General features: G+C 44.7%; 1 protein-coding gene across 1 annotated transcript in view; it reads left to right on the top strand.

Moving 5' to 3' along the window:
- Positions 1 to 12497, top strand: part of LOC311514116 (uncharacterized protein) — a gene marked incomplete at its 5' end in the record, with an annotated part of 65868 nt that extends 53371 nt beyond the window's left edge. Inside the window, one exon of the mRNA XM_084616513.1 lies at positions 12428 to 12497. Within this exon, the coding sequence (XP_084472639.1) occupies positions 12428 to 12434 (7 nt within the window). The 3' untranslated portion in view covers positions 12435 to 12497. The remainder of the gene's footprint in view (positions 1 to 12427) is intronic.
- Positions 12498 to 13550: the final 1053 nt, after the last annotated feature.

Below are 13550 nucleotides of genomic sequence, written 5' to 3'. Positions count from 1 at the left end.
TGACATTTTAAAAAATTGCAACAACAAAAAATATATATAGTCAAGTGACTTACTAGCTACTGTCCATTTTGTGGTTGACATTTAAAATAGTATACCTCTCTGCCAATAGAGGAGAATCCAATTATACTGAACTTTAGGCTAGAAATGACATAATACTCTGATGAAAAACTTTATAGAGATGATAGTCACACTAAGAAATACATTAGAACATGTTGTGCCAAGTATATAGTGACCTTATTATGTTTATATTACTAGAGAAAACCTGCTTACTTGTTTGTAAGGCTTTTTGATATTTTAAAATAATCAACTCAGAGTACATGGTATTCATGAGTATGTTATATACTGTTTCTTCCCATAGTGATCAATGCTTTATGTTTCTGCTGAATCCATCTGGTCTTGGCTCTGCAGTATAAGTGATGAGTCCATGCTTTCTTCTTTGGGTTGTCAGCTATACACATTTTAAATACGGAAACCTAATTGTGGTCCCTAAAGGAATGAAGCTTCTTTAGGTCCTGTGTGTTTGCAATTAGTAGTTGCTGAAACTCCTAAAATGCTATTAGTCACACACTTGCTTAGCTTATCAGCATTCCTTTAATCTCCCAAAAATATACATGAATGTTCTAAAAATGAATTTAAATTAAATCATATTTAAAATAAGGCAATTTTCATTTCCAGTCTCCAAAAAATGGAACAAACAGAAATCCCAAATTGAAAGTTAGTGTGTTCTACTTAACTTTTTAAATAGACAATAATGAGCCAAGTCATTCATCACCATGGGTGAATATTGTAAGAATAGCTGCTGGAGGCAGTGGCTACTCTCCCCTGCCTCATGATAGCAATATAGTCTTTGAAACTATGACCTATGTCATGAGGCTAGTGCCAAGAAGTACAGAACAGTCTCTTACACGCATGTGTGTCATACATTATTAGAAATAACAAACGTATTATCATTAGATATTTATCTATTCCAACACCTAAAAACTGGCAAAGAAAATAAGAACATGTCCTCAGCTAGTGAAAACAGATGCAGCTCTGTTGAGTTCAATGGGGTGATACCCAGACGCTGAAGTTCTGGTCCAAATTTGCTGAATTTTGAAGATTATGATAATGGCAGAAATGCACTGGCATGGGGTCCCAAATGCTGACCTCTGTACTAGTAAAGCTACATGAGTCTTTTCTTCCTGGGTAGTCTAAAGTCTCCCTCTTATGGACCAGTCCAAAGTCCACTGAAGTCAGTGGCTCCTAAAGGCTTTGATCAGCTTTGGGATAAGCCTTTAATGGATAACCTTCTCTACTGCTGTTGCAGCACCACTGCCTACCTCCCATTTAGTTGTATGTGCTGTAAACCAGTAGTTCTCAAACTAGGGAAAGCCTCTGGCTGGCCAGGCCAGTTTGTTTACCTGCTGCGTCCGCAGGTTCAGCCGATTGCGGCTTCCACTGGCCGCAGTTCGCCGCTCAAGCCCCAGTGGGGGCTGTGGGAAGTGGCGTGGGCTGAGGGATGTGCTGGCTGCTCTTCCTGCAGCCGCCATTGGCCTGGAACGGTGAACTGCAGCCAGTGGGAGCTGCGATTGGCCGAACCTGCGGACATGGCAGGTAAACAAACTGGCCCAGCCCGCCAGGGACTTTCTCTGAACAAGTGGCGGCTCTAGTTTGAGAACCACTGCTGTAAACCACAATAAATCTTGGTAAGTGGGTATAGTTGCCCTGTATGCCTAGGAAAAACGTATTCATATATATTTGGAACTTTTTTCTTTGAACATTTGATGTTGGAAGTATAAATAATCATTTCAAGGTGGCTGTCAGCTACTAACTAACTATCATGCTAATCAAAGCTGGTTTCAAGATGTGGTTTAGACTCATTATCGTTGTGGTATCCCAGTAACTTGAAGACCATTCAGGTTTAAATGCAAAGAACAACAAATTTTATTCCAGGGGTCTTACTGGCACCTTCTCTAGGTTTCTGTTCCTCATGACATAGCCTTCCTCCTCCCCACTCCCCCACCCACAGCCCCCTTCTCCTCCTCCTGGTTTCTTAAAGAAGCCACATCTCATAAACAGTCATTCACAAATGCTGTCTTTCCCCTCTCCAAACATTTTTTTAACAGCCATACAATAACAAATTATCCAATTTAAACCTTCAAAATTCAAGTAATTCCTTTGGATGTTAAACTACAAAGTCCTGCAGCCAACATGAGGGCCCACTGGAGCATAAAAGGCTATGCACATCACCTTTGGCACACCAGCAGATGGGGGAGGTAGAGTTGGAAGTAAAATTGGAGCCACTGCTGGGACAGGAAAAGCCTCTGTTGGGAGCAGGCATTACCTCTTCAGCTGCTGATTGTGCAGGGAGGATTTCCAGACCTACTTCACCTGTGATGGTCTCCCATACCTGCACTAAATTACTGATATGCCAATTTCAGAGTAACAGCCATGTTAGTCTGTATTCGCAAAAAGAAAAGGAGTACTTGTGGCACCTGAGCGACTAACCAATTTATTTGAGCATAAGCTTTCGTGAGCTACAGCTCACTTCATCGGATGCATACTGTGGAAAATACAGAAGATGTTTTTATACACACAGACCACTCAGCCGCCATTGGCGGGGGAGAAAACCTGGATTTGTGCTGGAAATGGCCCACCTTGATTATCATACACATTGTAAGGAGAGTGATCACTTTAGATAAGCTATTACCAGCAGGAGAGTGGGCTGGGGGGAGAGAAAACCTTTTGTAGTGATAAACACCCATTTTTTCATGGTTTGTGTGTATAAAAACATCTTCTGTATTTTCCACAGTATGCATCCGATGAAGTGAGCTGTAGCTCACGAAAGCTTATGCTCAAATAAATTGGTTAGTCTCTAAGGTGCCACAAGGACTCCTTTTCTTTTTGATATACCGATGGGACCCATCGTGCAATTCATATATTAGCGCTCCTGGATGCCACGTAACCTGCACTGGAATGAAAGCTATGGCCCAAACTTGGACCCTCTGTGTGGTCTGTGTGCACATACATATTGCCCCACCACCAGGGTCTTCACTGTAGCCCTCTGTTTCTCATTGGTGTAACCTTTGTAGTGTTACAGCCTGAAACTTCTGTATGTGGTTGTGAATCTCCCACGGACCTGTATTCCTGGGATCTTTAAGAAAGGGGAGTAATAAGTCTAATGATAAGCACAAGTCTCACCCCAGCAAGCTAGGGACTGACCTGTAGCTCTCTGGAGTACAGGCCGGTAATGTTTTAATAGTGAGCAGAAAGCATACGGAAAAGGCAGACCCTGGGACTGATGAGCCCGAAGCTCATTCTTTAATGTGCGATTAAATCTCTCTACACCCCCATAAGCCTGAGGGTGATATCTGGAAGTGCAGATATGCCAGATCTCTTTATCTGCTAGGAAGTAGGTGAAACAAGCAGAAACAAACTGGAGTCCATCATCAGTAGTTATTGTGTAGGGATAACCCCAACTAGAAAACCACTCCTTCAGTCAATCACCGATGACTTGTGCTGTTACCTCTGGCTATTTAGAAAAAAATATTGCAGGCTACTAAGAGAAAACACTGGTGCTGTGGGGCAGGAGTCATTTCTCCACATATATCTAACTGTATGGACTGCCACAGCCCAGGCCACAGCAGGGTATGGAGATGTTTTGATCGAACCTACAGGTACAAGACATTGGGTGGCACCCTAATACGTCAGAGTGTGGCGCCCTGATATGTCAGAAGCAATACGTAACCTGTTTGTATTGGTGTAATAAGATGTATCTCAAAGGGAGTGTCTTTGGCCAGCTGAGGGGGGAAGGGAAAGTCCCACCATTCACTGAGTTGCATCCATTGTCATGGGCATACATGTGCTAGTATAATTGTAGACACTGATCCTGGGAACTTCATTGACAATAAACCTGGCTGGATGCCTTCACACCTTAACGGATCTTGTGGTCACTGAGCAGTTCACGCGAGGTCTGCTGTGCCAGCTGTCTGCGAAGAGCTGGGACAGCACACAGGGAGAACACACACATGCAGCTGAACATCTGACCACAAGGTATATTGTGGGTTTTGTGAAGCATTTTCCTGGCAATTCTTCCTTGAGATGGCCCATGAGGAGAATGGCATATTGGAGAACCATCCTAGTACCCACAGGTGTTCCCATGAGTACTAGGAAAAGACATAAAAGACAAAAAGACCATATCACCTGTGGGCAAACCCTTTTCACAAAGCGATCACTCTATAACTGATTTTTCTGTACTTGTGCTTGAGGGAAACCTGTACAACATCTTCAAAATGCAACCCTGGAAACTTAAAATCATAACTCTGCTAGACACCAACAGCCAAGATGTAATAGAATCCTTGGTAGGTTAGGTGGCCTAATGCTGCCTCCCACTGGGCAGGCCTTACTGTCCAGACCCTCTTTTAATCAGAGGTGCAAGGAGGTGGGCAAAGGTAGGGGAGCCCAAGCCCACCCACTCTACTGGGCTCCGACCCACGGCACTAGGAGGATTGATAGTGTCTGACCCCTGAAGCTGTCCTCCGAGTTATCCACCCTGGATCATTTCCTACCATATGCTATTCTCCCCCAGCTTCCAGTCCAATATAAGATGAAAAGAAAAACAAAAGGCAACCAAGCTGTCAGCTCCAACCAGGCTCACCGTACAGTTTTAGTCTCTGAGGGAGGCAGGAGCCTTCAGGGTAGGTCTGTCCTCCTCCCCAGCCTTCCCCATCTGAGCTGGGATGCTCCCTTTTCAATCCTGTCTCCAGTTGGAGCATGCTTGCAGGGCTGGAGGAGCAGAGCTACTTGGGCCCAGTACTGTCCTTTAACCCTTTCCTGCCCAGGGTGGGGGTTTAAGAAACCAGAAATTGGAGCCAGGAGGAGGAGGAGAATCCCCAATGGGGGTCACGAGGAAGAGAAACCTAGAGGTTTGCAGGGCAGACTGCAAGAAACAGGATGACAATTCCAAAAAAATTGATGGTTTATTCTATAATTAGATTAACCAAACCATTAACAAAAGAGCTTCTGTAGCACACACTGGTTAACAAGAAGCCAAACACAGTCCCCTTTAGGCATTCCAGCCCATGGTTCCCATCCAGACAAATTGATCTAATATACTGAGAGGTTACTGAAAACCCAGTTCACTATATGTGAGGTTCTATCAGTCCCAAGGGATCAGACACTTACCTGCAGGTCAATATGTATCTCGGATCTTATTCAAATATAACTGTCAGCCAATCCTTAGTAAACTAACTAAAAATTTATTAATAAAAGAAAGAAGAAAGTTATTGAATGGTTAAAAGATTATATATATTACAAATGCTTGCTAGGTCCTTATATCAGATTTGTAGCAGTGATGGATGAGTCTGTTGGCTTGCAAAAGTCTCTCTGGGATCATCCCAAAAGGTTAGAATCCAAATACAGCTTAGATATAGAGTCTGTTAAAGTCTTTCCTTGCATTTTCCAGAGTATTCCAAGAAAGTAATTGGAGATCCCAGTCCTATGGCTTGAACCATGGGTGGTAGGTGAATGCGCCCTTGGGGGAGGCTAGCCCCCAGTCCCTCCCTCTCTGCCCGAGACCCCGCCCCTTCTGCCCACCCCACTTCTGCCAGAGCCCACAGCGCAGCCCCCCCCACACATGGCTGCCGTCCACCCCTACACACCCCAAGCCCCAGCTGGGAAAGCAGCATGGCCAGAGCACCCTGAGCCCCAGCACTGGGCCAGCAGGCGGCGTGGCTGGAGTGCTCCCAGCCCCAGCACTGGGAGGGTGGGCAGGCGGTGTGGCCGGGGTACTCCCAGCCCCAGAGCGCTGGACAGGCAGCATGGTCCCAGAACTGGGAGGACGAGTGGCATGATGCAACATGGCTCCAGCCTGGGGGTCTTGTGCACCGCGGCCCCTGCCTGCCTCAGCATCTCAGCCACAAAAGGGAACAGCAGGCAGGAGAGGGCCTGGGGGTGGAGTGTGGGGGGGGCCCACACCAGGCTGTTTGAGGAGGTACAGCCTTCCTCTGCCTATGATACCCACCACCCCAGCTTGAACCTTTCCCTGTTTAAAGTTCAGCAGACCAGAAATGTGGGATCAGGCCCAAGGCTTCACTTGTATAGCTGAATCAGGCTGTCAAGTGTTTTGAGCACAGCACATGACTGAGGATTGTTTTTTGTTGAACACACACTGACCCACTACTTTGAAGTTAACATTAAATTTCCTGTGCATACACAGGTAATCTAGTTACACTCATTTACATAAGGCAACAGCTGGGCATTCATTCTAACAGGGATAGATAAACTGAAGACAATGTAGATAATATTATTAGTTTCCTGGAGTGTCTTGCATCTTTGATCTTAAGGTTAACTGAACATAGTCGCATACATAATGTAAGGCAATTAAGACATGAAAAAGATTTAGCATCTAAAAGCTAATTTGGTTACATTGGCAAACTTCTAAACAAGGACACTGCCAAGGCAGGAGAGGGGCAGCTGGAGGGGGCTAAACTACTAAACAAGGACACTCCACCTGAGAAGTAGAGTGCAGTATGGAAAGGACAACCCAAATACACCAAGAGAACCTGCTTCAATACAGAAAAAAGAAACTCATTGACTGCACACTCCTAGTTGTCACCACCCACCTCCCACTAGAACCCATAGGGGGTGTCATCAAACAGTTAAAACCCATGATGAAGGAAACCTTTCCTGAACCTCCTCTTCTAGCCTTCAAACAACCCCCCAACCTCACCATGCTCATCATCAGAAGCAAGCTCCTCATTGACCAGGACACACCAACTCAAAGTGGCACCAGCACCTGCCAGAATAACAGTTGCAAAACCTGCAGACATATCTCCACTGCTACAATGATCAACACCCCCACAAAACACCTTTCAAGATTCACGGGTTCTACACATGCCTATAACAACATGTGATCTACCTCATCCAGTGGATGAAATGCCCCAGTAACAACTTGGTAGGTGAAGTCAGACAATCACTACGTGTTTGAATGAACTCACACGGAAAAATGATAAAAGACAAAAACACCACATCACCTGTGGGCAAACACTTGCCACAAAGCGATCATTCTGTGACTGGTTTCAGAGTAACAGTCGTGGTAGTCTGTATTTGCAAAAAGAAAAGGAGTACTTGTGGCACCTTAGAGACTAACCAATTTATTTGAGCATAAGCTTTCATGAGCTACAGCTCACTTCTTTGGATGCTGAAGTGAGCTGTAGCTCACGAAAGCTTATGCTCAAATAAATTGGTTAGTCTCTAAGGTGCCACAAGTCCTCCTTTTCTTTTTGCATTCTGTGACTGATTTTTCAATACTTGTCCTCAAGGGAAACCTGCACAACCCCTACAAAAGGTAGGATTACCATATGTCCGGGTTGTCGTGGACATTTTCTCTTTTTTGATCCTCCGCCCTCTTTCTGGGTGGATTTTTCAAATAACAGGAAGTGTCCAGGATTTTTGTGGAGCAGACATTGCAGTGCAAAAAGAGCAGGCTCCGTGTCACGATTGGTCCCTCCGCTGCAGCTGCAGCTACCAGATCCCACCCACCCTGGCCCTGGCATCCAAGTTCTGGGGATGGGAGAGGCAGGGAGGCACTGATGGCTGGCTGGTGCTGTGTCCTGGGCCTGCATGAGCTGCCCTGCCAGCATGACAGGGAGCAACACTGCCCCCCAGCTTAATAGTGAAGCTGCAGGTACCCCCTCCAGCAACCCCAAATACCCTTCCCAGTACACACATCCCTCCAGCACTCCCTAAATACTCCAAAATCCCCCAAATACCCCTTCCACTACACATACACCCTTCCTACATACCCCCAAAACTCCCTCCCCCACACCCCACATACCTCTACAAGAACACACACCACTCCAGCACCCTCCCAAATACTCCCTCCAGCATCCTCCAAATGTACCCCTCCTCCAGCTGCCTCTCCCTCTCCCCCCCCCCCACCTCCTTGGCAGTGTCCTCTTTTTGAGAACCTGAAAGATACAAAAGGCAACCCTGGAAACTTCAATTTATAATTCTGCTAGACACCAAAAGCCATGGATTTAACAGGGCAGGGACACTGGTTTTATGGCTCTTTACAACAATTTATAGCACAAGGCACTGACAGCTACCCTTAATTGTCCACTTCAAACCCTTATGCATAACAATCTAACCCCCAAATGCTCTCTCCATTTCAAGTGACCACCTCCCGCAGGTAGTGCCCATTCTGCTTAACAATCTGTCCCTTCTTGTATTTAACGAGACTCTGCTTTCTTCCCCAGAGATAACTAAAGAAGAGCTCTGTGTAGCTTGAAAGCTTGTACCTTCGGCCAACAGAAGTTGGTCCAATAAAAGATATTACCTTACCTACCTTATCTCCCTCATATCCTGGGACCAACAAGGCTACAAGAACACTGCTAATATATAATACTACAGGTCTAAGTAATTATTCTGTTAATTTTGTGCCTTGTCACATACTTTGATGTAGGGATCATCATTTTGCTTTGACCATGTACAGTGCCTAGCAAAAGGGGGCCTCAGTCTCTGATTGGGCCCCCCAAGCCTGAATGTAATATAAATAAATTGCCTAGCAAAGATTTCCAAAGTGTTTGTCAAGGCGTCTATGTCTTTAGCTGTCTTATTTTAGGTTCTCTGTCTCTTTCTGTAAAATAGCCAATAAAAATTTCCTTTGTTTAAGCCAAACTAAACTGGGTGTCTGACAGTTACCTCAGGTATCTGCTAGCAGGCACAACCAAGCAAAAACTGAACTGAACACTGGTCTCCAAGGAGGTAAAGCTAAATGATTGTAACTCTGCCTATGCAATGGGTCATAGGCTCGAAGATTGCAAACTTTTCTGAAATGGTACCACAGAACAACTGGCAAGTCCATTGTACGTACAGGGAGGGGCAAATGATCTATGGCATATGAAGCAACAGTTACAGTCAGACCCAAAACTCCCAGGTTCCTACCTTATGACTTGAAAACTTATTACAGAGCCACAAGTTGTATCTTCGTAATCAGTGCTGCAGGAAGCTTTCCAATATATTTCTCTTTGCTTGGTACGGTAACTGTTTCCCATTGTGTAAAACAGCTTGATAAAATACAGCACATGAGTAGGTAAGTTTAAAGAATACCACAGTCTCACATCAGATCTTCACTGCTATCCTATTGAAGGCAACAGCGTATTTGTTCCTAATAATTGACAATCATGTTCAAAGCTGAATGTTTCAAATAGACGCTAATGTAAAGAAATGTGTGTTTTTGTTTGTTGAGTTCTGAAATAACACTAGCCATCCTTGGCTTAATGGTGAAATCCTAGCGGATCTTAAACATAAAAAAGAAGCTTACAAGAAGTGGAAGGTTGGACATATGACCAGGGAAGAGTATAAAAATATTGCTCGGGCATGTAGGAATGATATCAGGAGGGCCAAATCGCACCTGGAGCTGCAGCTAGCCAGAGATGTTAAGAGTAACAAGAAGGGTTTCTTCAGGTATGTTGGCAACAAGAAGAAAGCCAAGGAAAGTGTGGGCCCCTTACTGAATGAGGGAGGCAACCTAGTGACAGAGGATGTGGAAAAAGCTAATGTACTCAATGCTTTTTTTGCCTCTGTTTTCACTAACAAGGTCAGCTCCCAGACTGCTGCGCTGGGCATCACAAAATGGGGAAGAGATGGCCAGCCCTCTGTGGAGATAGAGGTGGTTAGGGACTATTTAGAAAAGCTGGACGTGCACAAGTCCATGGGGCCGGACGAGTTGCATCCGAGAGTGCTGAAGGAATTGGCGGCTGTGATTGCAGAGCCATTGGCCATTATCTTTGAAAACTCGTGGTGAACCGGGGAAGTCCCGGATGACTGGAAAAAGGCTAATGTAGTGCCAATCTTTAAAAAAGGGAAGAAGGAGGATCCTGGGAACTACAGGCCAGTCAGCCTCACCTCAGTCCCTGGAAAAATCATGGAGCAGGTCCTCAAAGAATCAATCCTGAAGCACTTGCATGAGAGGAAAGTGATCAGGAACAGCCAGCATGGATTCACAAAGGGAAGGTCATGCCTGACTAATCTAATTGCCTTTTATGATGAGATTACTGGTTCTGTGGATGAAGGGAAAGCAGTGGATGTATTGTTTCTTGACTTTAGCAAAGCTTTTGACATGGTCTCCCACAGTATTCTTGTCAGCAAGTTAAGGAAGTATGGGCTGGATGAATGCACTATAAGGTGGGTAGAAAGCTGGCTAGATTGTCGGGCTCAACGGGTAGTGATCAATGGCTCCATGTCTAGTTGGCAGCCGGTATCAAGTGGAGTGCCCCAAGGGTCGGTCCTGGGGCCGGTTTTGTTCAATATCTTCATAAATGATCTGGAGGATGGTGTGGATTGCACTCTCAGCAAATTTGCGGATGATACTAAACTGGGAGGAGTGGTAGACACGCTGGAGGGCAGGGATAGGATACAGAAGGACCTAGACAAATTGGAGGATTGGGCCAAAAGAAATCTGATGAGGTTCAATAAGAATAAGTGCAGGGTCCTGCACTTAGGACGGAAGAACCCAATGCACAGTTACAGACTAGAGACCGAATGGCTAGGCAGCAGTTCTGCGGAAAAGGACCTAGGGGTGACAGTGGACGAGAAGCTGGATATGAGTCAGCAGTGTGCCCTTGTTGCCAAGAAGGCCAATGGCATTTTGGGATGTATAAGTAGGGGCATAGCGAGCAGATCGAGGGACGTGATCGTTCCCCTCTATTCGACATTGGTGAGGCCTCATCTGGAGTACTGTGTCCAGTTTTGGGCCCCACACTACAAGAAGGATGTGGATAAATTGGAGAGAGTCCAGCGAAGGGCAACAAAAATGATTAGGGGTCTAGAACACATGACTTATGAGGAGAGGCTGAGGGAGCTGGGATTGTTTAGCCTGCAGAAGAGAAGAATGAGGGGGGATTTGATAGCTGCTTTCAACTACCTGAAAGGGGGTTCCAAAGAGGATGGCTCTAGACTGTTCTCAATGGTAGCAGATGACAGAACGAGGAGTAATGGTCTCAAGTTGCAATGGGGGAGGTTTAGATTGGTTATTAGGAAAAACTTTTTCACTAAGAGGGTGGTGAAACACTGGAATGCGTTGCCTAGGGAGGTGGTAGAATCTCCTTCCTTAGAGGTTTTTAAGGTCAGGCTTGACAAAGCCCTGGCTGGGATGATTTAACTGGGAATTGGTCCTGCTTCGAGCAGGGGGTTGGACTAGATGACCTTCTGGGGTCCCTTCCAACCCTGATATTCTATGATTCTATGATTCTATGATCCCTCCTGGGCCTTGGTCATATCAGATCTCCTGAGATAAGCAAGTATTATTTAGAGCATTACTTAGGTGGGATATATTCATGAAACTATAAGGTACTTAGTGAAGGAGTTAGTTAATCAATAGATCGCACACTTTCTGTGAGTACTGAACCAGTGTTCCTTAAGGTCTTTTGAATGAGTGATGCCATTAATATCCACAGGTTTCAGAGTAGCAGCCATGTTAGCCTGTATCCGCAAAAAGAAAAGGAGTACTTGTGGCACCTTAGAGACTAACAAATTTATTTCAGCATAAGCTTTCGTGAGCTACAGCTCACTTCATCGGATGCATTCAGTGGAAAATACCAGATGCATTCAGTGGAAAATACCACTGAATGCAACCGATGAAGTGAGCTGTAGTTCACGAAACCTTATGCTCAGATAAATTGGTTAGTCTCTAAGGTGCCACAAGTACTCCTTTTCTTTTTATTAATATCCACAGGACTTTTCACAAGAGAGAGGGTATTAACTGGTGCCCTGGCTAACTTCCACTGTGAGTAATTACATTTGACCTTCCTAAATCTGCAGTTTTAAATGGATATAGTATTACATTCTTCACTTAGTGTTCTAAACTGATGTGTACTGTTACCATGCTAAATAGTTTCTGTATTTCACTGCAGATGTGGCTGCATTTCAATGACAGATATACTGATCCTACGGTTCTGGTGGGATGACTGAGCACAGAAATCCTAGCATTTGTCAGGAAGTTTATTAAGGAGGAGAGATTTTTCATAAAGACAAATCAAAACAAGGCACAGTGGTAAAAAGTGTCACAAACTAAAGCCTCTCCCCTCAGAGCCTAGGAGGGAGCCCTGCCTTCCCCAGGCACTCTCCCCCGCCCTTACTGTATCTTCAGTAGCCCTTTTAGATCCTGTCCCCTGAAAACTTGTGCAAGACAGGGCCAAGGAAACTTGAGTTAACCTTCCCGGACAACTAGGGACAAGGTAGTACTGTTGCATCCTCATGCAGGTTTGTATTTTAATGCGCAAAGTGCTCTGGAACCCTTTGGGATGCAAGACACTGTATAAATGGAAGATATGATTACTGATGTCTGGTATACTGGAGTGGTATTTGAAAATCTTTGCTAAGCTCGTCATTCAGGATGGCCAGCTTTTCATACCACTACTATTCATCTGTTTCTTTTCTTCTTTAGCGCATGAGTGTCCCATACCCACTATTCCAGTGACTGTGCTTCCAATTGGAATACTATTTTCAGAACCCGGGAGCTATTTCTCTGGGCAGGTAATTAAAGTTTCTATTAATAAAAGCAAAGAAATCATCCATGATCTTCATCTCTGCTGGCGTTCTGCAAATAAGAAACGTAATTTACACTTAGTAATGAAACTTGGACTGGAGTGGAGATAGTGTGCACAGGTCATTCAGACACAGATCAGTGTGATTAACATTGGAGCCAGGTTTGGCCTTCTGGCAGCAGCTGACTTACCGCATCCCCTCACTTAGGTAATATACCTACTGGGAGGGGACAGTTTTAAAGACCTGCTTAATATAAAGATGTGCTAGAGAATTAGTGAATTAGAAATGGTAACCTCAGCTGGAAGCTCCACAGGAACAATGTCACTGAAATTAAGTTTAAGTTGCTGCACTTTCCACATCTATTTCTAGGGCCTCCAACACAGTAGTACCGGGGCTCCTTCAACAGGCTGGTAACAAGTTGTCATCATTTCAAGTCACTTGTCAGTCATAAACAGTTCAAATGATAAATGCCTCACAATTAAATGATCTGGTGCTAATTGCTCTTTTGCATGTAATTATCCGTGCAGATTTAATCAGTATGGAAATATCACTACATGCCAAAAAGTAAAAATAAGGCTGGGGAAAAAATGCCTTAAAAAACAACAACAAAAACCCTTGGTGGTCAGACTTTTTAGTTAATGCTGGAACACCATATTTGCTTATATCTCTCTCAGTGAGTGTCTCTGGCCAAGAGAGCTTTCGTAAGTGTAACCTTTCTGCCAGGTGGAGTTAGCTGCAACAAAGGCTGGGTTGAGTATCGAGGGGTTCCTTTTCAACAATACAGCACAAAACCGTTTCAAGCCCCCACCCAGTGAACTGCGACAATTACACATAAGCCCCCTGGGTGCATCTAAGAGGCAATACTTCCCCTCTCCAAGCCCAGAGTCTGAGTGTAGCAAAAACTTTTAATAAAAGGAAGGAATTAACTGAGCATTAATTTGGGAAGATACCACAACTAGGGTTCATAAACACAAACCATGAGCAAAAGACTCACCCCCAAGTAAGTTGGGCAATGTCCTTTT

Source organism: Lepidochelys olivacea, assembly GCF_965140295.1.
Source record: "Lepidochelys olivacea isolate rLepOli2 genome assembly, chromosome: 1".
NCBI lineage: Eukaryota > Metazoa > Chordata > Testudines > Cheloniidae > Lepidochelys > Lepidochelys olivacea.
Note: the sequence above shows the minus strand (reverse complement) of the source record. Positions and strands in the feature narration are given on the sequence as shown.